The sequence below is a fragment of the Lemur catta genome, chromosome 14 (genome assembly GCF_020740605.2).
Source record: "Lemur catta isolate mLemCat1 chromosome 14, mLemCat1.pri, whole genome shotgun sequence".
Lineage (NCBI taxonomy): Eukaryota > Metazoa > Chordata > Mammalia > Primates > Lemuridae > Lemur > Lemur catta.
The window spans coordinates 65,076,996-65,100,916 of record NC_059141.1 but is presented as its reverse complement, the minus strand read 5'-3'; the positions used below and the strand labels follow the sequence as shown (position 1 = coordinate 65,100,916).

The 23,921-nt window shown below is 49.7% G+C and overlaps 1 protein-coding gene and 1 long non-coding RNA gene across 4 annotated transcripts in view; both read left to right on the top strand.

The window, feature by feature from the left end:
* Window positions 1-2,342, top strand: part of LOC123649751 (maestro heat-like repeat-containing protein family member 1) — a 36,650-nt gene extending 34,308 nt beyond the window's left edge. The window contains exons 7-8 of the mRNA XM_045567925.1: window positions 1,737-1,895; window positions 2,151-2,342. Coding sequence (XP_045423881.1) covers window positions 1,737-1,895; window positions 2,151-2,342 — 351 coding nt within the window. The remainder of the gene's footprint in view (window positions 1-1,736; window positions 1,896-2,150) is intronic.
* Window positions 2,343-3,015: 673 nt separating this feature from the next.
* LOC123649786 lies at window positions 3,016-21,630 on the top strand. 3 transcript variants are annotated; one of them, XR_006739136.1, is made up of 8 exons: window positions 3,019-3,179; window positions 4,559-4,624; window positions 17,164-17,176; window positions 17,273-17,389; window positions 17,915-17,997; window positions 18,846-19,476; window positions 19,794-19,899; window positions 20,143-21,630. It is a non-coding gene; the product is annotated as an uncharacterized LOC123649786 (long non-coding RNA). The 3 variants fall into 3 exon arrangements; XR_006739135.1 differs by having other exon boundaries at window positions 3,016-3,179; window positions 17,164-17,389; XR_006739137.1 differs by lacking the exons at window positions 3,019-3,179; window positions 4,559-4,624; window positions 17,164-17,176; window positions 17,273-17,389 and adding an exon at window positions 17,694-17,777.
* Window positions 21,631-23,921: the final 2,291 nt, after the last annotated feature.

Below are 23,921 nucleotides of genomic sequence, written 5' to 3'. Positions count from 1 at the left end.
AGCTTGGGGGCAGAGTTAGGGATCACAGGGCTTGACCTCAGGGGGCAAGCAGGTACTGGGGAGGGGCAAAAGGAGAGGGTTCATACTGGCTCCTCACAGGAGCACTTTGACCTCCTTTTGGTGCTTTTGGATCTACGAATGCATGGTGGAGAAAGGGTGGGGACCACTCCCATTGTATGAACAAGGAAACTGCCAGGCAGGGCCACCAGCTTGTGCTCGCTCCTGATTCTGGTGTTGGCCTTTTATGGGAAGCCTGGGGGTGTGGCAAGGGGCATAGGAGAGGAGGAGGTTTGGTTGCCTGGAGTTAGTGTGGACAAATAGGCCAGAAATCATCTTGTGCTGAGCATTTAGAGTCAGTTTGCTTTCCATTTTGAATGTCAAGTGAGCACAAGAGGAGGCAGCTTGCATGTGGGTGGGACCCTCATTTCCCTAGGGGTGAGGTGTGGGGGTTCAGTCTTTGGATGTTTTTTACAAGCCTGGCTCAGAGTGAGCTGTGCCTGCTGGGCAGTGACAGGGAAGGACAGGGTGGGCTTCTAGCCCAGACTTTCCCTGCCCAGGCCTGGTCAATTCCGATGCCCCCCTCCCCAGGTGACGTGCCTTGTGTGAGATGCTGTCAGGACCCTTGTGCCAGAAGGCTGTCCAGAAACACACAACTGTCCCCTCTCTCTGGTGTAGACACCACACTCCCTGCTGTGCTGGGGTGTTCCATGCCCCTGCTCCTTGGTCATTGATCAGGGGGATATCAGGAGAGAGAAACTGAAGGAGGTGGCTGACTACACCCTCAAACCACAAGCTGTTGCCTTCCCAGGACCATCCCTCCCTCCCTATATTCACAGCCCCTAAGCTTAGAGCACTCCGGGAACTGCTGCCACCTCCTGCAGTAGTATTTTCTTGTCCACACCCTGGGCTATAATTTCTACCTCAATTCCAATTGTGTCTACTGTTCACCTTTCAGGGATACCCTAGTCCTCTGGAGGGGAATGGAAATCCCCCATCTAATATTTCAGATCTATTATGAATTGTAAAAACACATTTGCACTCTTTCTGCTAGGGATGGGATGACTGCAGCAATGCTCAAGTGCCCGTTGTGAGCTACTGTGCCTGGGACGTTATTCGCTTTGTTTTTGTCATTAAAGTACTAATAAGGAATCATCTGTTTCGCCATCATACTGTAACACGCACATCCCACTGGCTGGAAAGTCTCCCTCTGTGTTCAGGAACCGTCTGTCTTGTGCTGCTGTGCCTCTGTCACTTGGCACTGAGCCTAGCTCAGGAGAGATGCTCACGAAATGTTAGTTCAACTAATATGCAGCATCCTCCTGAAAGTGTACAAAGCTTTGCTCTTTGTGATCATTATGAATTCACATAGGCTAATACAGACCTCAACAGTTTTCTTTACTGCGTAACTAGGGTAAAAATATGCATTTTTAAAAATGTGGCATGCTTGAGCTAAATCCTTAGAAGGATGAAAGCTACGAGCTGTTGATATGGTCCATGGCAGCATTCAAGCTCTGGTGCTGGTTTCCCTGGCACTGTGCCTTCATGAACTGACTTCTCGGCTCTGGGGGTCTAAAGAGAGTCCCTCGGAGACACAGGCAGTGTGGTCTCCACAGGCAGGACGCGGCGCGGCCAGTGTGCTCTGGACAGCCTCGCTGAGATGGGAATGGAAGGAAGCCTGGCCAGGCAGGGCCAGGGAAACCACGGCCTCCTCATCTCCATTTTGTGCTCCCTGGCAGGAGAGGGAGCCAGTGAGGATCTCAGCCACCTCTGCCCTGGGCCACATGCTGAGCCGGGACAGGAAATACAAGCCTGGAGCCACCATGAAAAGGGAACTGTATACATTTCTGCTCCCGTTGCTGCTGAACATGCAGGAGGGAAACAGCGAGATGGTCAAGGTACACCGGTTGTCTCTGTCCTGCCAACCCCAGGCCCGCCTGATGTCCCCTTTGTGCCAGAGCAGAGCCCCTTCCCTTTGGCTCTTTGTTCAGGAGCCTGGCTGTGGCTGTGCGCTCTACAGCCACCTCTGGCATCATCCTCTGGGCTGGCCCTGAGCACTGTCACCCTCTCTGTGTGATGTGGGGCTCCCACTCAGCCCCTGGCCTGGGCAGTCCTAAGAGTGGGCTTGGGGGGTTCCCTCTCTCCACCCACAGGCCTGTGGAGGGGCCCTTGCTGAATGGGCAGAGCTGACTGGCTGGGCGTCTCTGACCCGCAGCTTGCGGCACACCACCCTCAGTGACCCCCCGCAGGTGCTACAGGACACATGTGTGTACCTGGTGAGCGAGAGTCTCAACGTTCATCCCGGGGACAGAACAGTGGGCTCAGTGGATAGAGGGGGCAGGTGACAGATATGTTCCTTCAGTTCCCTGATTCTCATTCTTTAGCATCAGCTGCCTCTGAGGACCCTCACCTGGCCCTGGTTCTCTGTGTTTGAACCTCAAGGCACCCCGATCCCTTCCTCAGAGGCTAGGGCCACCGTGCCGGGTTACTGGAGGGACAGAGGACACAGGTCTTCTGTTTAGAGGGGCGGGAAGCCCTGCGGGCAGGAGACGTGGGGCTGAGGCTCCTGCAGTCAGGAACCGGCCAGAGGGCAGGAATCCCGGGTGAAAAGCAGCCATTTAAGGGCCAAGCAAGCAGGTGAGGAGGTGACACAGTAATCCCCACGTTATGAATCCCTCCCGCAGGTAGAGCCCTGGACACAGCACTTTACAGCCATTTCCCACTGACGCCTCGCAATTACCTGAGGGCGGCTGGGCGGGTTTCCCTCAAGTCTCCAGACACAAGAGTGAAGGCAGGAAGTGCCAGGGCCGGTACTGACACCTGGGTCTCCGGCTGCACAGCTGTTGTGTCGTCTCTGCTGTCAGGGGCAGGGACAGCCTTGTCCCTGTGAACGTCCTGCTGAGTCTGTGCTGCTGCTGGGCTGGGAGGGGCTGGGGTCAGCCTGCAGGTGGCGCAGTCATGCCTGGAGACGGACTGCTGCTGCTGTGCTCAGGGTGGGGTGTGGCTGCTAGAAGGTCGTTAGTAGAGTCCCCAGTGGCCCCCTCTCCCTGTCAGCACCACCCTCTTTGGCTCCACAGGTCCACGAGGGCAAATACCAGCTGGTGGGGCAGTGACTGTCCCGGAGCCTTGAGTTCCTGGAGAGCCCACAGACCTCCCTCAGGCAGCTGCCCTCAATTTCATAGGTAAGGCGGGGGCTCCTGGTGACTGCTCCCTCCTCTCTGCAGCAGGAGGACCCTCCGTGACCTTCCGCTAAAGGCCAGGTCATGGCATGATGACGCAGGTCACCTCCTGTCCCAGCATTGACCTGATGAGGGAGGTTGGCCTGTGGCCAGGCCTGCAATTCTGCTTTGGACAGGCTCAGGGGAGGGAGAGGAAGCTGAGTGTCCTTACCCCAGCTCCCTGGGGGTCTCCCCACTGTCTGGGCTGTGCTTGGTGGGGCCGACGGCCATAAGCATTGGAAATGGGAAAAAAACTATTGCTTGAACTGGGGTCCTATATGCGTTCCAAAATATTTTTATTTGAATTACAGTAGTCGTCAGTGTTAATATTAGAAAACTAAAAAAATATGATTTGCAAAAAGAAGAAAATAAAGAATGCCACAATTTCACCATTTGGATGTAAGCACTGCTACCATTCTGGAGTTTTTCCTAAGACTATACTACACACACACACACACACACACACACACACACACACGCACACACACACACACACACATACGCACACACGTCTACATGAGCACTTTGTAACACTGCGGTTTGGTGTACTGTTTTTCTACCCTTGCTGGATCACAAATATATAGCATGATATATTCTTCAACATTATTGTTAATGACTGCATGTTATTTTTTAAATCCATTTTTATGGATGGATTTATAAGACAATTTATTAAATCAGATCATATTGTTGATTACATACGCAGACTGTGTCGTTTCTTATTTTTATAAGCAGGGATGCAGTGGGTAAGTCTCTGCATGGCATCATGATTATTTTGTTAAGGTAAATTTCAAGCAGAATTGCTGGACCCAAAGGGTATGCACAATTTTAAGGCTCTTGATGCTTATTGCCAACTGCTCTCTACAGCGGTTGACTCATGTCCTACTCCCACAGTGCTGTACATGAGCATCCATTTCTGCAGCCATCTGCCAACCCTGGGTAGTGTCTTAAAAATCATTTCCAATTTGATAGGTGCAAATAGTTGTTTTGATTGTTAATATTTGTTATCAGCAGTGAGGTTTAATCTTTTTCCTTTTGTTGGCAATGTGTATTTCCTTTTTTCTAATTAATAGCCTTGTGCCCTTTGCCCATCTTCCTATGGGTGTGGGAGCCCCATGCAGGTTAGCATCCTGGGCTCATGCTCTACTTGTCACGTGCTGACAACAATGTTTGTGCCAAAGCCACTCTGAGCTTTGTTGTTTTATGAAGACGCTGCAAGTCATCTCTGAAGCACACTCCCTGCTCGGACTTCTTTAAACATTTCCTTATTGACTACTGAATGTAGGAAAGGGGCAGCCCAAAGGTCTGGGAGCTCTGGAATGATTTTACAAGTGTCTTGTCTTTAGGATACACACTGAGAAACATTGACGTGAGCCGCTTCCGTGAGGAGGACGTGCAGGTGATCAGGACTGGTGAGTCTGGGCCTGGTGCCAGGGGTCTGCATGGCACATGGGGGCTGAGTCAGAGAGAATGGAGAGTGGGGACATTTCCCAAGGACATGCTTTATACTTTTATTTTTACCAAGATCGATGTAATATAGAAAAGTAGAAAATGAAGAAAAGTAGTAGGAAGAGACACATTTTTCCATTGTCCCACTCATCAGAGGAAGCACTGCTGATATTTGGGGATAGATCCTGTCAGTCAGTGAACACTTACCGTGTGCTGTAGGAGCTTACACTGCGATGGTGCTCAAGACAGACACAGTCCCCGCCCCTAAAAATCTTGTAGTTTTTTACTTTTATTATATTAAACTCCTTTAAACACTAATTTATGTTTATAGGAGAAATACACAAATAAAGTCTTTTTGTAAAAAAAGGAAAAAGAGGCATTAGCAGTAAATGTAAAGCCCCATTTACACGCCCTGCCATGTCTTGCCTGTCTCCCCTCCCCCACCTGTTCGCTGTAGGTTTTCGTATTCTTTTTCTGTGTATACATTCTGTACATATGTGAACAGTTTCTGAAACTTGCTCTTTGCTCCACTATTAGGTGGGTATTTAGGGAATGCAGGTCTACTGCATTCCCTGAACTGCAGCGTAATCTTCCATGCTATTGATATACTATGGTTCATTAATCATCTCCCGTGTTCATGAACATTTAAGGTGTTACCAATGTTTTGCTATTAAAACACCACCACCTTGGCTCAGTTATGTGACAGCTGTTCACAGGCTCTGTCGTCGTTCCTACTTCAGTTCATTTGCTTCACAGACAGTACAATATCTTTGATCAGACTAAATTACTCATATATAGACATATATTTTCTCCTTGAGGGTAGAGGACCTATAGTTTACATTATGTATCTCATAATGTTATGTAAATACTGTGTACTCAATAAATAATGATTGAATGAATAAATTTGTTTAACTTTACAAAGAAAATACCACCAGAAGCATTCTTATCTATGTCCCTTTATATATATATGCAGATATATACAGATATCTGGAAAAGTTTCTACAGGCTACATACCAAAACATAGACTGTTGTCATGCGTATTAAGCTTAACAGAGTGTAAAGTAAAACCACATTTTAAACTTCCCTCTTGTCTTGACATTCATTCCAACCCCTGTCCTCCCCAACTTATAGGCTTTTGTTAACTGGTATTTTAGTTCTGTTTGTTAACTCAGAATTGAGGTGTTATGATTGTTGCTGTTCTTATATACAAACGCTCTAGGCTTACTTACATACATCCCTCAATATCCTGTTATGTGTTTCTGACCATGCTTTGGGGGCCATTTGTCTTCATCCTGGAGAATATATTTTAGAAGATTCTTCGGTGCTGGTATCTTGAGGTGTGCTCTCTTGGATTTTGTTTCTAATGATGTTATCTTACTCTCATTCTTTTTTTCATTTTTTATGTAAGTAGATTTATGGGGTATATGTGGTTTCTTCCTTACATGGGTGAATTGTACAGTGGCAAAGTCAGGGCTTTCAGTGTACCAGTCACCCAAATTGTAGCCTTGTACTGGATAGGCAGTTTTTGATCCCTCACCATCTTCCCACTCTCCCCGCTTCTTAGTCTCCAGAGTCCCTTAGAGCACTCTGTGTGACCAGGTGTGCCCATCATTAAGCTCCCACTTGTAAGGGAATATTGGCAGTATTTCCTTTTCCATGCTTGAGACACTTCCCTTAGGATTATGACTTCCAGTTCCATCCAAGTTGCTGTGAACGACATCTTCCCATTCTGTGTTATGGCTGAGTAGTACTCTACAGGGGGGAGTGTGTGAATATATTGTTGTTATCCCCTCATTGGTTGATGGGCACTTAGGCTGATTCCATATCTTTGCAATCGTGAATTGTGCCACAATAAACACGGAGTACCTGTGTCTTTTTGATATAATGACTTCTTTTGCTTTGGGTAGATACCCAGTAGGGGGATTGCTGGACTGAATGGTAGGTCTACTTTTAATTCTTTGAGGGCTCTCCATACTGCTTCCTATAGAGCTTGTACTAATTTACATTTTGGTCAACAGTGAATATGCATTCCCCTTTCCCACATCCACACCAACATCTATTGTTATTTGACTTTTTAATAACGGCCATTGTGCCAGGGGTAAAGTGATCTCTCATTGTGGTTTTAATTTGCATTTCCCTGATGCCTAGTGATGTTGAGCATTTTTTAACATTTTCCTTGGCCATTTTTATCTCTTCTTCTGAAAAATATATGTTCATATAATTTGCCCAGTTTTAATGGGGTTATTTGGGGGTTTTGTCTTGCTCATTTGTTTAAATTCTCTTTAGATTCTGGATGTGAGTCCTTTGTTGGATGTAGAGTGTGCAAATATTATCTCCCATTATTAAGGCGGTCTACTCTGTGGATTATGTCTTTGGCTGTGTAAAACTTTTGTAGTTTAATTAAGTCCCCTTTATTTATTTTTGTTTTGGTTTCATTTGCTTTTGGGTCTTAGTCACAAGTTCTTTGCCAAGACAGTATCTGGAAGAATTTTTTCTAGGTTTCCTTCTGGAAATTTTTGGGTGTCAGGTCTTCCATATAAGTCTTTAATGCATTTTGAGTTAATTTTTAGGTATGGTGAAAGGTAGGAATCAAGTTTTATTCTTCTACACATGGCTCTCCAATTTTCCCAGGATGATTTGTTGAATAGGGCATCTTTTCCCCAGTGTATGTTTTTGTCTTCTTTGTCAAAGATCAGTTAATTGTAGGTATATTGTTATATTTCTGAGTTCTCTATTCTCTTCTGTTGATTTATGTACCTGCTTTTATACTGGTACCATTCTGTTTTGGTTACTATAGCCTTGTAGCATCATTTGAAATTAGGTAATGTGTTATTTCCAGATTTGTAATTTTTTTTTTTTAGCATTGCTTTGGCTATTCAAGCTCTTTTTGGATTCATATGAAATTTATGATTGTTTTTTCTAATTATGTGCAAAGTGACATTAGTATGTTGACGGGAATTGCATTGAGTCTGTAGAACACTTTGGGCAGCATGGAATTTTAACTAGATTGTTTTTCCCAATCCATAAGCATGGGATGTTTTTCCATTTGTTTGTGTCATCCAGAATTTCTTTCATCAGTGTTCCATAGTTCTCCTTGTAGAGATCATTCGCCTCTCTGGTTAACTGTATTCCTAGGTACTTTATTTTATTTTATTTTATTTTTGCAGCTATTTGGAAATGGTATTGAGTTCTTGATTAGATTCTCACATTGGCTGTTTTTAGAATACAGAAATGCTATTGATTTGTATACATAAATTTTGTCATCTGAGACTTTACTGAATTTATTTATCAATTCTAGGAGTCTTTTGGTGGAGTCTTCAGGGTTTTCTAGACACAAAAAGATACCATTCGCAACTAGGGATGGTTTGATATCTTCTTTTCTGGCCTAGATGTCTTTTATTTCTTTCTCTTGTCAGATTGCTTTGGCTAGGACTTCCCATATGATCTTGAATAGAAGTGGTGAAAGCGGAACCCTTGTATTGATCCAGTTTGTAGAGGGAATGCCTTTCAAATTTACCCCATTCAGTATGAGGTTGACTGTGGGTCTGTCATATATGCCTTTTATTATTTTGAAGAATGTTCCTTCTGTGCCTAGTTTGTTAAAGTTCTTTATCATGAAGTGGTGCTAGACTTTATTGAATGCTTTTTCCAAGGTCTATTGTGATGATCATATAGTTTTGTTTTTAATTCTGTTTACGTGGTGAGCCACATTTATTGATTTGTATATATTCAAGCATCATTGCATCCCTGAGATGAAACCCACTTGATCATAGTGAATTATTTTTTTGCTGTGCTGTTGGATTCAATTCACCAGTATTTTGTTGAGTATTTTTTTTTTTTTTTTTTGAGACAGAGTCTCGTTTTGTTGCCCAGGCTAGAGTGAGTGCCATGGTGTCAGCCTAGCTCACAGCAACCTCAAACTCCTGGGCTTAAGGGATCCTACTGCCTCAGCCTCCCAGGTAGGTTGGGACTACAGGCATGCGCCACCATGACCGGCTAATTTTTTTTTCTATATATATTTTAGTTGGCCAGCTAATTTGTTTCTATTTTTAGTAGAGGCAGGGTCTCGCTCTTGCTCAGGCTGGTCTCAAAGGATCCACCCGCTTCGGCCACCCAAAGTGCTAGGATTACAGGCATGAGCCACCGTGCCTGGCCTGTTGAGTATTTTTAAAGCTATCTTCTTGAGGGATATTGGTCTGTAGTGTTTTGTTGTTGTTGTTGTGTCCTTTCCTGGCTTTGGTAACAGTGTGATACTGGCTTTGTACAAAGAGTTAGGGAGGACTCCTTCCTTCTCAATATCTGAAATACTTTCAGTAGGATAGATACCAGTTCTTCTTTGTAGGTCTGGTAGAATTCATCTGTTAATGCATGTAGTACTGGGTATTTTTTTCTTGGGACTTTTAAAATTATTATTATTATTACTGATTTAATCTCTCTACTTGATATTGATCTGTTAAGGATTTGTATGTCTTCCTGATTCAAGCTTGGGAAAATTTTTGAAAATTTATCTATTTCCTCTGCATTTTCTAGTTTGTGCAAAGAGATGTTCGTCCTAGTCATGGAGAATCTTTTGTATTTCTACGGTATAAGTTGTAATGCCTCCTGTTTCATTTATAACTGAGCTTATTTAAATTCTCTTCTTTAACTGTATAATCTAGCTAGTGGTCACTCAATTTGTTTAGCTTTTCAGAGATACAACTTTTCCTTTCATTGATCCGTGTGTGTGTGTGTGTGTGTGTGTGTGTGTGTGTGTGTGTGTGTAAAATTCATTTAATTTTGCTCTGACGTTTTTTTCTCTCTTGTCTTCTGCTGGCTTTCTGTTGGGTTTGTTCTTGTTTTTCTAGTTCTTGAAGGTGTGACATTAGGTTGTAAACTTGAGATACTCCTGTCTTTTTGATGTGGTCGTTTAGTGCTATGGATTTCCCTCTCAGCACTGCTATAGCTATATTCTAGAGATTTTTATGGCTTATGTCACCATTGTCATTGAATTCGAAAAAGGGTTTGATTTTTATCTTGATCTCATTATTGAACTAAAGATCATTCAGCAGCTGGTTGTTCAATTTTCATGTATTTGTATAGTTTTGAGATTTCTTTTTGGAATGGATTTCTTCATTGATTCCACTGTGGTCTGAGAAGACAGATGGTATGACTTCAATTTTTCGAATTTGCTAAGACTTGTTTTGTGGTGCAACATATGTTCTATCTTGGAAAGCGTTCCATATGTGGATGAGAAGAACGTATATTCTGGCCTTTTGTGATAGAATGTTTTCTAAATGTCTGTTAGATTCATTTGTTCTAGAGTTCCGTTTAAGTCTAGGTTGTCTGTTGATTTTCTGCCTTGACAATCTGTCTAGTTTTGTCAGTGGAGTGTTGAAGTCCCCTACTATTATTATGTTGATGTTTATTTCAGTTCTTAGGTCTAGTAGTATTTGTTTTATGAATCTGCAACTCTGCTGTTGGGTGCATATATGTTTAGGATTTTTATCTATTCTTGCTGAACTGATCCCTTTATCATTATACAATAAGCACCTTTGTCTTTTTTCACTGTTGTTAAAGTCTATTTTTTTTCTGATATAAGAATAGCTACTCTTGCTCACTTATGGTTTCCATGTTTTGTACCCTTTTATCTTGAGTGTATGGAAGTCTTTAAGAATTAAATGGGTTTCTTGGAGACAACAGATATTTGGGGGTTTTTTTTGCTTTTTTTTTTTGTTTGCCCAGTCCATCAATCTATATCTTTTAAGTGGGGCATTTAGAATGTTTACATGTAATGAGGTACTGTTCTGGTCATCATGTTAGTTGTTACCTGCTTGCTTTGTATTCTTCCTTGTGATATTATCTTATAGGAGCTATGAGTTGCCACTTTTTGGTGTTTTTACACTGGTGCATACCAAACATCCTTTTGGGGGTTTTGAGCACTTTTCAGCATTTCCTGTAGGGCAGTTCCAGTGGTGACAAATCCCCTTAGAGTTTGCTTGTGTGGGTAGGATTTTATCTCTCATTCATTTATGAAACTTAGTTTCACAGAACATGCAATTCTTAGCTCACAGTTATTTTGTTTAAGATTACTAAAGATGAGGCCAGGCATGGTGACTCACACCTATAATCCTAGCACTCTGGGAAGCTGAGGCAGGTGAATCGTTTGAGCTCAGGAGTTTGAGACCAGCCTGAGCAAGAGCGAGACCCCCGTCTCTACTAAAAATAGAAAGAAATGATCTGGATAGCTAAAAATATATAGAAAAAATTAGCTGGGCATGGTAGCGCATGCCTGTAGTCCCAGCTACTCGGGAGGCTGAGGCAGGAGGACTGCTTGAGCCCAGGAATTTGAGGTTGCTGTTAGCTAGGCACTCTAGCCCGGGCAAGAAAGTGAGACTCTGTCTCAAAAAAAAACAAAAAAGAGATTACAAAAGATGGGGTCTAGATGCAGTGGCACATGCCTGTAATCCCAGCACTTTTGGAGGCTGAGGAGGGAGGATAACTTGAGAGCAGGAGTTCAAGACCACCTGGACAACATGGTGAGAACTCAGCACTACAAAACAGCTAAAAGAAATTAGCTGCACATGGCAGCACACACCTGTACTCCTAGCTCTACCAGTGACTGGCCTTGAGAATGTGGGAACATTACTTAATCTCTATGCCTGAGTTTCTTCATCTGTATTGCAAAGATAATAGTGCCGATCTTGAAGGTTGTTTTATGTATTGAATAAAAATGTGCATAAAACACTGAGCTTTGCTTGGCACATAGATATCCCATGATACATTGGTGTCACATTGCTTAGGCTTGTGGACTAGGGCAAGGGATAGTATTGTTAGTGGCAGGTAGGGAACATCCTTATACCTGTGGTCAAGTAAAAATGAGTTTGCTGGTTGTTTCTCAGACAGTAGCAATGCTACATCTAGAACACTGATAACTAGGCAGCAGTATCTGTTCCCTTTGGGCTCTAACCCTCGTTTCAATTTTGACCCTTGACATTTTGAATGCTTCCAGCCTCTAGAAGTGCAGTGCGCTATACATTGCACATGGAGCCACCTTGACCCTTGATATTCTATACCTCTTAAGCCCTCTGTCCTTGTTTTCAAAACTGAGGTCTCTGCTGCATGTCCTAGACTCCTAGGTGCTCCAGAGATTTCACCTTGCCTTCCCATCGCACCATACCTCCAATATAGAATTCCTAAATCCCCTGGACAAGGGGAAGCTTTTCCCAAGGAAAGTACTTGTAGTTACACTTACACCCATATCCTGTGCCCAAGAAACCCTGGGGTCAAGAAATCCTTTTTCAAATGCCTTACCTCTTTGCTGTTGGAACTGAAGCCGAGCTCATTTCTTGTGATCTAAGTATAAATTAAATCAACATGATGCTGTAGTCTGATGGGTTTGAAGCGTACAAGTAAAAACTTTTGTTGAGCCAAGATTCTTTCTGTTGTGTTTCTGCTCTTCATGCTAATGAATTTTCTGTCTCCGTTTACCATGTTCCCCTGCTAATGTAACCCGCACCACTTTAACAACCTTCCAACACCCTCTTCCTCTTCTCTATGATGTTCTCCACGTAGCAGCCAGATTCTCCTTAAAGCACGGGCTCTGGATCCTGCCCTTCCCTGGCTGTAAACCCTTCAGCAGCTTTTCACTGCTCTGCCCTGGGGGTTCTGGGCTCTGCCTGCCCCTCCCACCCCAGCCTGCATCCCTGCCCCCTTCTCAGAAGCTGCAGCCAACAGGAACTTTCTACAGCATGAATAGATCCCTCCCCCACTGGGAATGCTTCTGCCCTCAGGCTACACATGGCAGGCTCTCAGGCTTTAGATCTGAGCTCACATGTCACCTTCCCAGAGAGACATTCCCTGACTGGCCTGTCTGAAGGGTCCCTTCCCACTTATTCTCGCTCATTAGTCCATTCAGCCTCCTTCTCTGGGCTGAATTTGTGTTTCCTCATTTTTTTTTTCTTTCCCCCACCTGATAACTGCTTGAGGGTAGGGACTCTGCCTCTCTTGGTCACCACTGTGTTGCCAGCACCTAGCATAGTGCCAGGTGACAGGAAGTACTCAGTATATAGTTGCTGACTTAATTCGTGATTATTTATATTAATAACAGTGAAAAATTGCAAACAATCTAAGTATTCCCTAGAAGAGGGTTCATCAAACAAGATATCATAGAATAATGTGATTGGATTTTATGCTGGATAGAGGAATATTTTGTAGGAAAAAAAATGTTAGTGCTATTTTTATAAATAAAAGTTTTGTCTATATTAGGTATTTGTCTGTATTAGATATTTAAATATAGGTACCAAGCTATTAGCAGTGTTACCTTTGGGGGTGAGAGATTTTTATTTTTTCCTTTTTTAAAAAAATAATTTTTATTTTAAATATTTCCTCCGATGAGGCAAGTCTGGCTTTGATTGTGAGAAAAATGATTCTCAATGAAATCACGTGATAATGACCTGGTGTGTGAGGTGGAGAAGGCTGAGGTTGGGGCAACGGTCCTCAGGATCTGGAGTCTTAGTTGACCTCTGTCTTGTTTCGGCTCTGGAAAGCGTAGAAGACGATGGGGACCAAAGTATAAAATCTTTGGCCCAAGCCATACTGGGAGAAGTTGGGAGCAATCCTGCCTCCCAGTTCCCCACTCCAAGGAAGACCATACTGGGCATCAGAATCCCACAGAGGAAGACACACCTCTTCAAATTAGTCAGAAATGACCCTCGGCAAAAGAGCTCTCGCCAACAAATTCGAGGCTCCTTTCACAGGTGGTGCAACGGATGCATTATGGATGCTCCACCTTGAGAGGCTGCAAGAACTGAGGCACAAGAACATCTCGAGGTCCACATAAGGCCAGGCACGGTGGCATGCACCTCAGTCCCAGCGACCCAGCAGGCTGAGGTGGGAGGATCGCTTGAGGCCAGGAGTTCCAGCTGCAGTGAACAACAGCAACGACGACAACCACGCAGAGACCTGCTGTGGCCGCCAAGATCAAATCTGCCTCCTCAGTTTTCATCCAAAGCAGCCCCTTGCCTCAGACCAAAGATAGTCTCACTGACATCTGGACAGACAAGTGGGAGAAGCTTCAGTGCCCCACTCTAAATATTCACAGTGACTCACAAACGGCTTTTAGTCATAACCAATTCTTTAGGTGGATTCTTATTGTTTTTACTTTTTCAAGAGACACAGTCTTGCTTGGTCACCCATGCTGGGGTGTGGTGGCACTACCATAGCTTAGTGCAGCCTGGAACTCCTGGCCTCAAGCGATCCTCCCGCCTCAGCCACCTGAGTAGCTGGGACTCCAGGCACACGCCACCACACCCACCTAATATATTTTTCACCTTATTTTCAAGAATCCATGTCTAGCTCTGTTGCCTAGGCTGGTGTCAAACTCCTGGCCTCAAGTGATGCACCCGTCTCAGCCTCCTGAGTAGTTGGGATCAGGCAACACGCCCACACGAAGCTAGTTTATTTTTTACATTTTACTTTTTATATTGTTAAAATATTTTTTCAAGGCAAATTGTCACAAGCAGCACAAGGCCAGAGATAACCAGGCCTGTGTACATTTGTGTGTCTCCACAACTGGAACAAAATGGTAAATATTTGTTTCTCTAAACATAGTTAATGTACAAAAGGTATAGTTAAAATATGGTGTGAAAGACTAAAATGTTACACATATTTAGGACACTATGATATGAGGATGTATATATATGTGTGTTTTTGTCCAAGGTTCCCGGCTTATAATGTTGGGGGATTTAGGCCCTAGAAGTAGGACTCTGAAAACAGAATTTCTCTTTGACCCTCTCCTGTCCTCCTTTCACCTGCCCAAGACAGGACTCTAATCTGCTTGTGGGTCATAAGACCCTCATTCCAGAGAGGGTCCTGCCCTATTCCTGGGCAGAAGGAAAGCTGCACAACGAGGCCAAGAAGAATCTTTGCACAGGGTTGGCTGGGTTTCCCACTCAGTCTAATAGGATTAGATCTCATCCTTTTTGTCCAATCACATTTCTGCCTGGTTGTCAATCATGCCTGTCCAATGAAGTCTCCCCCAAAGGCCCAAAAAGACAGGGTTCAAGGAACTCCCAGGCAGTTGAACAGCTGGAGGCTTACAGGGAGGTGAGCCAGAACTCATCCACCCACATGCCAGGAGGGTGGTGCACCCAACTCCACAAAGACAGATGCTTCAGCACTGGGGACCTTTCCAGACCTCACCCCATGTATCCCTTCATCTGCCTGTGTATTGGCATCATATAAAATGGGTCCTTTGTGATAAGCCCGCAGGGTAAGTGTTTCCCTGAGTCCTGTGAGCTGCTCTAGCAACTTAATGAATATTTACATAAAATTATCAAGAAGTAATGAGAACAGAAAAAACAAAGTATCAAAAAGAGGCTTGCCAGTGAAAACTAAAACAATGCACAGTATATAGCTCGGAGATTACTAGCAGTGGAGGCAAAGAAGAACACAGAATATATAAGCAGGCCTCACTGCTGAGCTGTAGAAAGCATGTGTGCATTAGCAGGAGAATTTTTCTTCCCGTGGTTGAGATTTGAGAGGAGTTTGTTAAGAGGATCTTTGAGTTGTTAGATAATTCATTGATTGGCAGCATCTAATGCTGTTTAGTAAAAATCTCAGTGGTCCTCCACATAGGGCTCACTTCTGACCTTACCTTTGGGACTGCTGGGGTCAGAAACTGATGCCCCAAACTGTGGCGCTTTGACAGGCTCAACTGCAGAAGCCTCCAGGTCTCTCTGACCTCACCCTCCCCACTGTCTCCCCTGAAGAAGTGGAAGTTCCTGGATTTGCCTAAGACCCAGACCCCCCAAGGGGAACACTTGTTCCTTTTCTTCCCCTCCCTGTAAGACTGGAACCTAAGCACATGTGCCCAGACTCATTTAGAAGATAGTGTTCTGCCTCTCAGAGTCATTTGGATTCCAGAGAGAACCCCTTAGGAGTTACTTTCTCTTCCCCAGCCTTCACTCTCCCTAGCAACCATTTGTTGCCCTCAGCAGAGTCCTCTTCTCCCCTCCCATAACCTGCTCTTCCAGGGTCCAGGCCCCACCCTTTCTGTTCCCTCAGGGTGGTGTAGAAGTCTCTGCGCCTCCCCGGGGGTGCAGTCTCCATTCTGAAGGAGAACGTATCCATACATCCTCCGTGTATGCACTGAAATAGATGTGTTTGCCTTTTCTCCTGTTCATCAGTCTGCCTCCGTCAGTGGTTTTCAGGGAACCTCTCAGGGCCCCGGCCTCACGATGCAAAGCCCAGGGTGTAATGTTAGGAGTTTAGCTCTCTACATATAAGCCACTGGGGTGGGGACAAGAGGTTGATTGTCAGCCTAGGATTAACTGCCTCTGTCCTCTGCAGTCCCACTGCCTGTCTTGAAGTCCCAGGAGCAGGCCTGGTCCCTCGGAGGGTGGTGAGGGAAGGGTCTGCTCAGGCCCCTTCCCTGGCTACTGGGTGGCCGTCTCCTCCCTGTGTCCCATCACATCCCTTCCCATCCCATTCCTTCAGTGCATGTCTGCGCCCACCTTCCCCTTTGTAATAAGGACTCCAGTTCTTATCAAGGACTAGGACCCACCCTAGTGGCCTCTATCTTAGCTGAGCACCTCTGGGCTGACCCTATTTCCAAATACGGTCACATTCTGGGACACAAGGGATTAGGACTTCAACATAGGAACTGTGGGGGGCTACAGTTCAACCCATAACAAGGACCCACAGGTGAAATTCTGGACTTTCAGCCAAGAGTAGTGTTCTCCAGAGCAATTAGTTTGCTTTAAAAAATTGTAAACACTGGCACTCATGCGACTGACCGCGCTCTGTGTGCACATCAGCTGGGAGACAGCTGAGAGGCCAGGGCGGCTCTCCCTGGCAAGTGGGTGGGATCTCACGCTAGACAGCTTTTGGCTTTGATTCCTGCGGGTGGCTGTCTATCCAACTTCTCACCTTGTTCTCATTGTTAACTGGCAGCATTTATTTATAACCTGATAAACCGCTTATATTTCTTTTCAGAACTGTAAGCTCTGTAACTAAACAAAGAAGCTCTTTCCTGCTTCCTGGGAAATTGTTCCCCTTGGGGGGTCTGGGTCTTAGGCAGATACAGGAACTTCCACTTCTTTGGGGGAGACAGTGGGGAGGGTGAGGTCAGAGAGACCTGGAGGCTTCTGCAGTTCAGCCTGTCAAAGTGCCACAGTTTGGGGCATCAGTTTCTGACCCCAACAGGCTCAAAGGTAAGATCAGAAGTCAGCCCTATGTGGACGACCGCTGCAGTTTTTACTAAACAGCATTAGATGCTGCCAGTCAATGAATTATTTAATAACTCAAAGACCTTCTTAACAAACTCAACTTTTCTGACTTCCTTTTTCTTGTTTTCCTAGCTATTCTATAGCCAATTCCCCTCCTGTCCTGTCCTGGGCTGGTCTCAGAGCACGCTGTCTCATGTGCAGCCAGACCTTCCTTGAAGCCCTCACTGAAACGGGGAAGGACCATTAGGAAGCTTCTTGTTTTCCTTTATTTCTGAAGATCGTCTTTCTTCCTGCAGGGAAAGTCCTCAGGTCTGGTTTGTGGGGCCCTCTGCTGGCTGCATGACCTTGAACAGAGGGCGGTCCAGGGGAGGTGCGTCCCTTGAACCTGGGACTGGCCCCTCGTAGGATGAGACCCGTCCTCATCTTCCTGCTGAGAGACCGCAGATGCCCGAGGCCTGGAGAACCACACTGGCGACTCAGCTTCTGCAGAGGAAAGAAGGGGACCTGGTGCACCAAGTGAAGGTGCAATCTGGGGCAAGAAGGGGGTGACCAAGGAGAAAGGGCGTCAGGGATGATGTTGGGTCAGTTCCGAGGTGGGCAGCGTGTGCTCCTCTTGGGCTCTGTGGTGTCTTGTCACCTCCTCCCTCGGCTTTCCTGAGTGGACAGTGCACCCTGCACTCTTTTCTGAGCTGCCGTCAACAGGCTTCTCCTGGCAAGGGCTGGCAGTCCCACTGGTCACTCCCTCGGGAAACAGCCTTGTCGTTGCCATGGGCCGCATGACTCAGGGGCTGCAGACTCAGCCAGGAAAGGAAGCTGGTTGCGAGGATGTGGCTTTGGGAGGGAGGATGCAGGCTGTCGGCCTTGAGCAGCGAGGCTGGGCCTGCGGAGGCTGAGGGTCTGGGGACAGGAGGTGACGGTAGCCTGGAGCCAGGGCGGGCAAGCAGAGCTGCCTGTGTGGAGGGGTGGCCTGGGCAGCCGCAGAGGCTTCAGGAAGGCCTGCTGGGGACTTCCTGCCGCAGTGTCCTTCATGGCTGCCTCCCGCTTCAGGAGGAGCAGGTGACGAGGACGAGAGAAGAAACCCGCAGCGGGTGCGTCATGACATGCAGCTCGGGTGTGCAGCCACGCACCTGGTGAGTGTCATCTCCTGGAGGGGCCAGGCTCATGGGAAAGCAGTGTCCCGCGACATGGGGTCTCAGAGGTCACTGGCTCAGTTGTCCTCACCCAGGAGCTGGGCAGCATGACACGAGGAGGCTCCATCAGGCCAGGGGCACCCGTGCTGAGACGGGTTCCAGAGACAGGAGGAAGAAACCGAGGGTCTCCTGCCCCTCAGCAGGGAGGGGCTGGCAGCGGGAATGGGCCCGAGCAGCTGGAGCAGCTGCAGTCTGGGGGCAGGGGCTGGGGGCAGCTCCCGAATGTGAGGGTGACGAGGAGAAAGGAACAGCCGGTGGCTGAGACAGGAGCTGCTGCTGCGTCCCCCCACCCCAGAGCATAGCAGGCTCAGGCCTGAATGTCCCAAGGCCTGAGGCGGCAAACGCCAGTCCCTCCGGGATCCGAGGAGGCCTGGCCGCTGGAGGGACGGCAGGGAGAGGAGCGCAGCTGCCATTGACTGTGGTAGGACAAGGGACCGAGGCCTCCACCTTGCGGCTGGGGTGGGGCTGCGGCAGCTCCCCCCCTCTCCTGCTTCCCTGTCTGCAGAGCTGAGGGCCCTGGGAGGCAGGGCTGGCATCTGCCTGGGGGCATCTCTGAAGGAGCAGCACTTCCCTGTGGTGGTGCCCATTGCAGGGACTGTCTGTCCCCGTTCTGGCCCAGACCGCAAGCCTCCGATCTGTTGGCTTCTGAGGAAGGGGCTCCGTCTCACTCCTGTCTCAAGGACCGTCCAGGGCCTGCCTGGGGCGCTCAGTGGTTGCTCAGTGAACGTCTGTGTAGCTGACCTGGGTGTGCCGCGGGCCCACTGTGTTCTCTGCTCTCGCTCCCGCAGGGTGGATGAGGATGAGGATGGCCTGCAGGAAGGACGAGGAATGGAGGCGAGACCCCTGTCCTCAGGTGCCGCCGTGTCTGGGCCCGCGTCCCGGGCTCTCCAGCCCCGGGGAGAATGCCAGGGTCGCTCCGGCTGCTGCCCACCCTCCTGCTGAGGAAGGAGCTTCCGGCTCATGGACTCTGCGGCTTCCCAGACCCAGCCTGGTCCCTAGTCGCTCCCCTGGCAGGCTGGGCCCTGGGGAGGCCCGTCCTGGGGGCGAGGCCTGGGCGGGCACTGTCGGGCCGTCCCTGTGTCGCCGGTGCTGGCGGGGGGTGTGGGGAGGCCGGGCAGAAGCGCCTGCCCTGCCAGTCTCGGGGGGCTGCTTCTCTTCCTCTCTGCATTTCCATCTGCACGCAGCGCTGGGACGCATGTGTCGCCTGACACGTCTCAAATTTAAACATATTTGGTTTGATTCACTTAAGGCTTTTCTTTTCTGTTGAAAGAAGGTATTTCCCTCTATTTTCCTCTTTTCCAAGCCTTAGAGCAGTAGAGAGAATATTCAGCTCTGGCTCCTGCTCTCCCTTTGGGGATGTGTGTGACGCAGCCCTCCCCCGACACCCACTGTCCCCAGACTGGCAGAATCTTCCCCACGGTGAGAGTCCCCACCCACGGAACACACACTTTCCTAAGATCCCCAAACCTCCAAAGCAGCCGGATCAGAGGCTGAGTCCGGCTAAGGGAGGGAGTGACGTCTTGTGGGTGTTCCCTGGAACTTCTGGGGCAGCAGGAGACTGGGGAGTCCCCGGCCCCCTGGTTAGATGAGACCTGAGGGGAGATATACTCGTGTCCTCCCTCGGGTTGGAACATCGTGGTCGCTGTCCTCATGTCCTCAGCCTCTTAGGCTGTGGCTCCCCGACGTGCAGGCGCGTTACAGTCCCCTCTGTGAAACGCTGTCTTTTCCTCGGGCAGGTCACGACTGCAGTTGGACACACCCCGGGCTGGCCACCGTGTGCACGAAGTACACAGGAGTCCCTTTGGCAAGGACATCCGGCTTGTCCCCCTCGGCTCTCGGCAGGTGAAGAGCGGGAAGGTGTCCTGGCCCGGGCGCCATCCTGCTCTGCTCCCTGTGCCTTTGTCTTCCTTGTCCGGCCCGGAACGGCGCGGGGCGGGAGGCCGGCTGCGCAGCCCTTCTCGGCCGGAGCGGCCATCACGGAAGGAAAGGAAGAGGCGGGTGGGCTGGGCTGGCAGGTGCGGGCGGTCGCTTGTGAGTCGCTTGGCGGCACCGTGTCTTTGCCTCTTCCCTTCCCCTGCCTTATAGGGCCTGCGGGTGAACAAAGACAGGCAGAGCCTGGGGGCCGTGCAGCTTGTCCACACTGCCGTGTGCAGACGCGGAGAAGCAACACGCAGCCACCGAGCCCCCGGTGCAGCCTCAGGACGTCTGCAGAGAGCGGGGCACGGCTGGATGGGACCAAGGATCTGGGGCCACGTGGGCCAGGGACACGGGAAATAAAGACCACACGTATCTTGAATGGGAGGGACGGCAGAGCAGACCCTGCTTCCGTCCTAAAGACCCTCTCCTTAGGAAAAGGAGCTCCTGCCTTCTGGGTCAGTGTCTAGTCCCCGTCCCTGGCTTGGAGATGATTTTATCGGCTCCTTATGGAGAACACGAGGGCAAATCCCAGAGTTTCCTGATGAGACCACAGTGGGCAGCACGTGGAAGAGCTGTATCGCCCCAACCCCTGGTTTCAACAGGACAAACCCACTCTCGGCCCCACACACAGCCGCCGTCCTCTGTCTCTGCTCCCTGTGCCTGTGCCGCCTTCAGAGAAGAAGAGTGAAGCTGAGGGCAGACGCCAGAGGGAAGGAGGCAGGAGAAGCAGCTGCCTGCCCCTTCCACAACCATGAGCACAGGGACGAGATCCTGGCACAGGGGACGGACAGTGAGCAGCTGCTGGCCCTTGGGAAGGAGGCCTGGGCCTGTCCCTGTTGCGGTAGCTGGGGTGCCATTCCAGCAGCCTGGGTGAGGACTCTGGAGGTTCGGGAAGTAGCTCTTGGCTCTGAGGACTAGGCCATGGGGGGTTCTTCCTGATGCCATAATTTGGGGGGATGCCACCCCCGGTGGTTAGACTGGCAGCTGCAGCACATGCAAATGGCACCAAACCCATTCGCCCCGGTGCTGGGTTGGAGGAGGCCGTGGATCCCTTGGTGGCCCTGGGCTGCAGGGCCAACTGTTATTGGGGACAGCAGATAGCAGCCAGGAAAGAGTGTGCATTCGTCACGAACCTCAGTCAGAGGATGGCAGAAACTGAGAAGAGTGCGACAAGTGTGCCACAGAGCACAACTGCATTTCCAAATGGCTTTTCAACGTCTACCGCTGCCTGTGGCACAGGACAATCCTGTCTTCTTTGAGCTCCCGTGTCCTTTGCCTGGCCACACTGTGACAGGGCCCAGGAATGCACAGCTGGGGGCTGCTGGCGGGCTCAGGTCTGAAACCCCTGGTGAGTCATGGCCCGAGGTCGCAGGTCCTTGGGGAGACTCCTAGAGGTGTAGGAGGGGGGATTGCGCTCTGGGGCGGGTGATGTGCCGAAGGGCAGGGGAGCGAGGAAGGGCCCAGGTGTGCTGCTGGGCCCCAGTGTCGCTGCTGTGGTGCAGACTGAGAGACGCTCATGTCAGAGGTGCCTGCGGGAGGACTTGTGGGTGAAATGCGTGGTATCTTGAATTTGTTTTAAAATCCTCTCTCAAAAAATGTGTAAGAGTTAGATGATGCAATATTAATAAAAATACTAATAAAAATGGTTAGAGCTTGGTCATGGCTAGAGGGAGTTTGTTACACTGTTGATTCTACTTTTGTGCACATTTAAAAATAATGAACAGTGAAAAATTAAAAAAATGTTTTAAAAAATTGCTGCCTCTCCTGCTGCCTGCTCCCCCCTCAGCATTCCTGTCACCGCAATGGGATGTCTCTCCTTCCCTGGGAGCATCACTGGGGTTTCACCATCTCTGTGTTCCCAGTGCCCAGCCTGGGGGCCGGCACAGGGTAGGTGCTCAGTAACTGAATTGGGGAAAAAGGTGGACAGCTGTGTCAAGGGTGGGCGTCCCTCCTGGCCACCGTGACCAAGAGCCCCACAGCTGGAGCTGCCCAGCGAGCAGGGCTTGGTGGGGTGGGCTGCTGGGGGATGGTACAGTACCTGGGCAGATCTGAACCAGGAACCTTCTGACCGGGACCAGTGTGTGTGCTGGGTGCTCACCTGCTCTCAGCTCTCTCCCCCTGCCCAAGGTCTTGCTCCTCTCAGGCTGCTGTGCTCTCACTTTTCCCAGCATCTAAACCTCTTAGGAAAGGACTAGGAAGGTGTGAGTGACCAGTCACACTTAACCCTGCCCCTGGAGGTTTTTGCATTTAAATAAGGGACAAGGCCTGTGTTAAGGGGATGGGCTTAATTGGTGGCACTGTAGACTCTGACCACCTGTCAGGGAAGTCTGGGGAGTAGAGAAGGTATCCCTGGCCCTGAAGTCATGTCCATTCCCAACCGTACGCTCCGCTTGCACATTGTGTCCTCCCTCAGCTAGAACCAGAGGTGGCCGAGATGAACAACTAAGGCAAGAACAGCACCCTCACTCCCGTGTTCTCCAGGGATCGTGGGTGTGGAGGGGGACAGGTAGAAAGGGCACGTTTCACCCCTCGACTCAGCACTTCAACTCGATTTCTGCTCCACTCGACCCAGCAGAGGTTGCAGCTGGAGTGACTGTCGCCCTTGACCCTGGCTATGCCCTCTGCTCCCTTCCTGAGGGGACGAGGGGTGCCCCACAACCCAACCAGCACCGCCACCCTCTTAGCCCAGGAGACTTTGTGGACACAGCCCCAATCCCCAGGGACAATCCCAGGAAAGGTGGGGCATTCTCGGCGCTTGTCTTCAGCTCCTCCAGCCTTGCCGTTCAGTGCCTTCCCCACCCCAGACCCAGGACGTCGCGCGGTCTCTCCCCACATCCAGCCCTGCTCTGCAGAGACAGCAGCAAACCTGCAGATCGGGGTGTCGGTGGCCAGCGAGGCTTCCCCTGGGACTCCCCGCGGGTGTGCATGGTGGCTGCCCAGTGAGCGAGAAGCGGATCCAAGGCAGAGCGCAAAGTCACACCTGGGAACAGGGGGAAGCCGCCTGGCAAGGGCAGGGCGGGGGTGTTTGCAGGAGACACCCTGGGCGGGTGTGGGGTCTGCAGTGGGTCACAGTTGAGGGCCCACCGGCCGCTGATGTGACCACTGACAGGGGCCTGTTCAGGGTGGTTGCGGCAGGTGGCCACAAAGCGATGGGAGGAGGGCAGACAGCTGGCCTGGGCATGGTGGGGGGCTGGACGGGAAGGGCGAGGGCCAAGGGGCCCGTGCCCGAGGGTGGGCGTGCTGCGAGCTCTGGAGGTCCCGGGGGACGGCTCGGAGAGACAGGAGACACAGGGAAAGGGGACAGGGTCAGTGACATGAGGGCGGGGAATGGGAGGCGGCCCGATTGCAGACTTGAGTTCAGCGAGGAGGGAAGACAAAGGCCGGCCCTCTGTCAGCGTCTTTAGAGCACAGGGAGGCAGGGAGGGCGCGTGGGAACAGGCGGGGCGTCCTCCCGGCTGTCCTGGGGGTGCTCCTGTCTTCAGCAGGAGGCGCGACGCCGGGCCGGGTGTGGGGTGAGGCAGTGCGGGCGGCGTCTGGGAGGTTAGAAGCGGTCCCTGTGGGAGGAAAGGAATCTAACCTGCAGGGGACACCCGGCCTGCGCGCTGCTCAGAGACTTTGAGCGACACAGGGCTCCAGGCCTGAGTGAAGACGTCCCGGTCCCTGAGTGTGGGACCTGGTCCCTGAGCGTGGGACTTGTTCCAGCCACTGGCGTACAGACCGGGGACCGCTTCTGCCCCACCCAGAGGCGGGGTGACCGCCCTGCTCAGCCTGCCTGTCAGGGTCCCCGCCCCGCCCTCCCGCCACCGCAGAGCCCTGACCCCCGCAGCGGGCGGCTAATGGGGTCCTCTCCCCATGCTCGCTCTGTGGCCAGGATGATGGGCCACTCAGCCTGCACGTGCAGACGCGTGTGTGCGCGCGCGTGTGTGTGTGTGTGTGTGTCTGTGTGC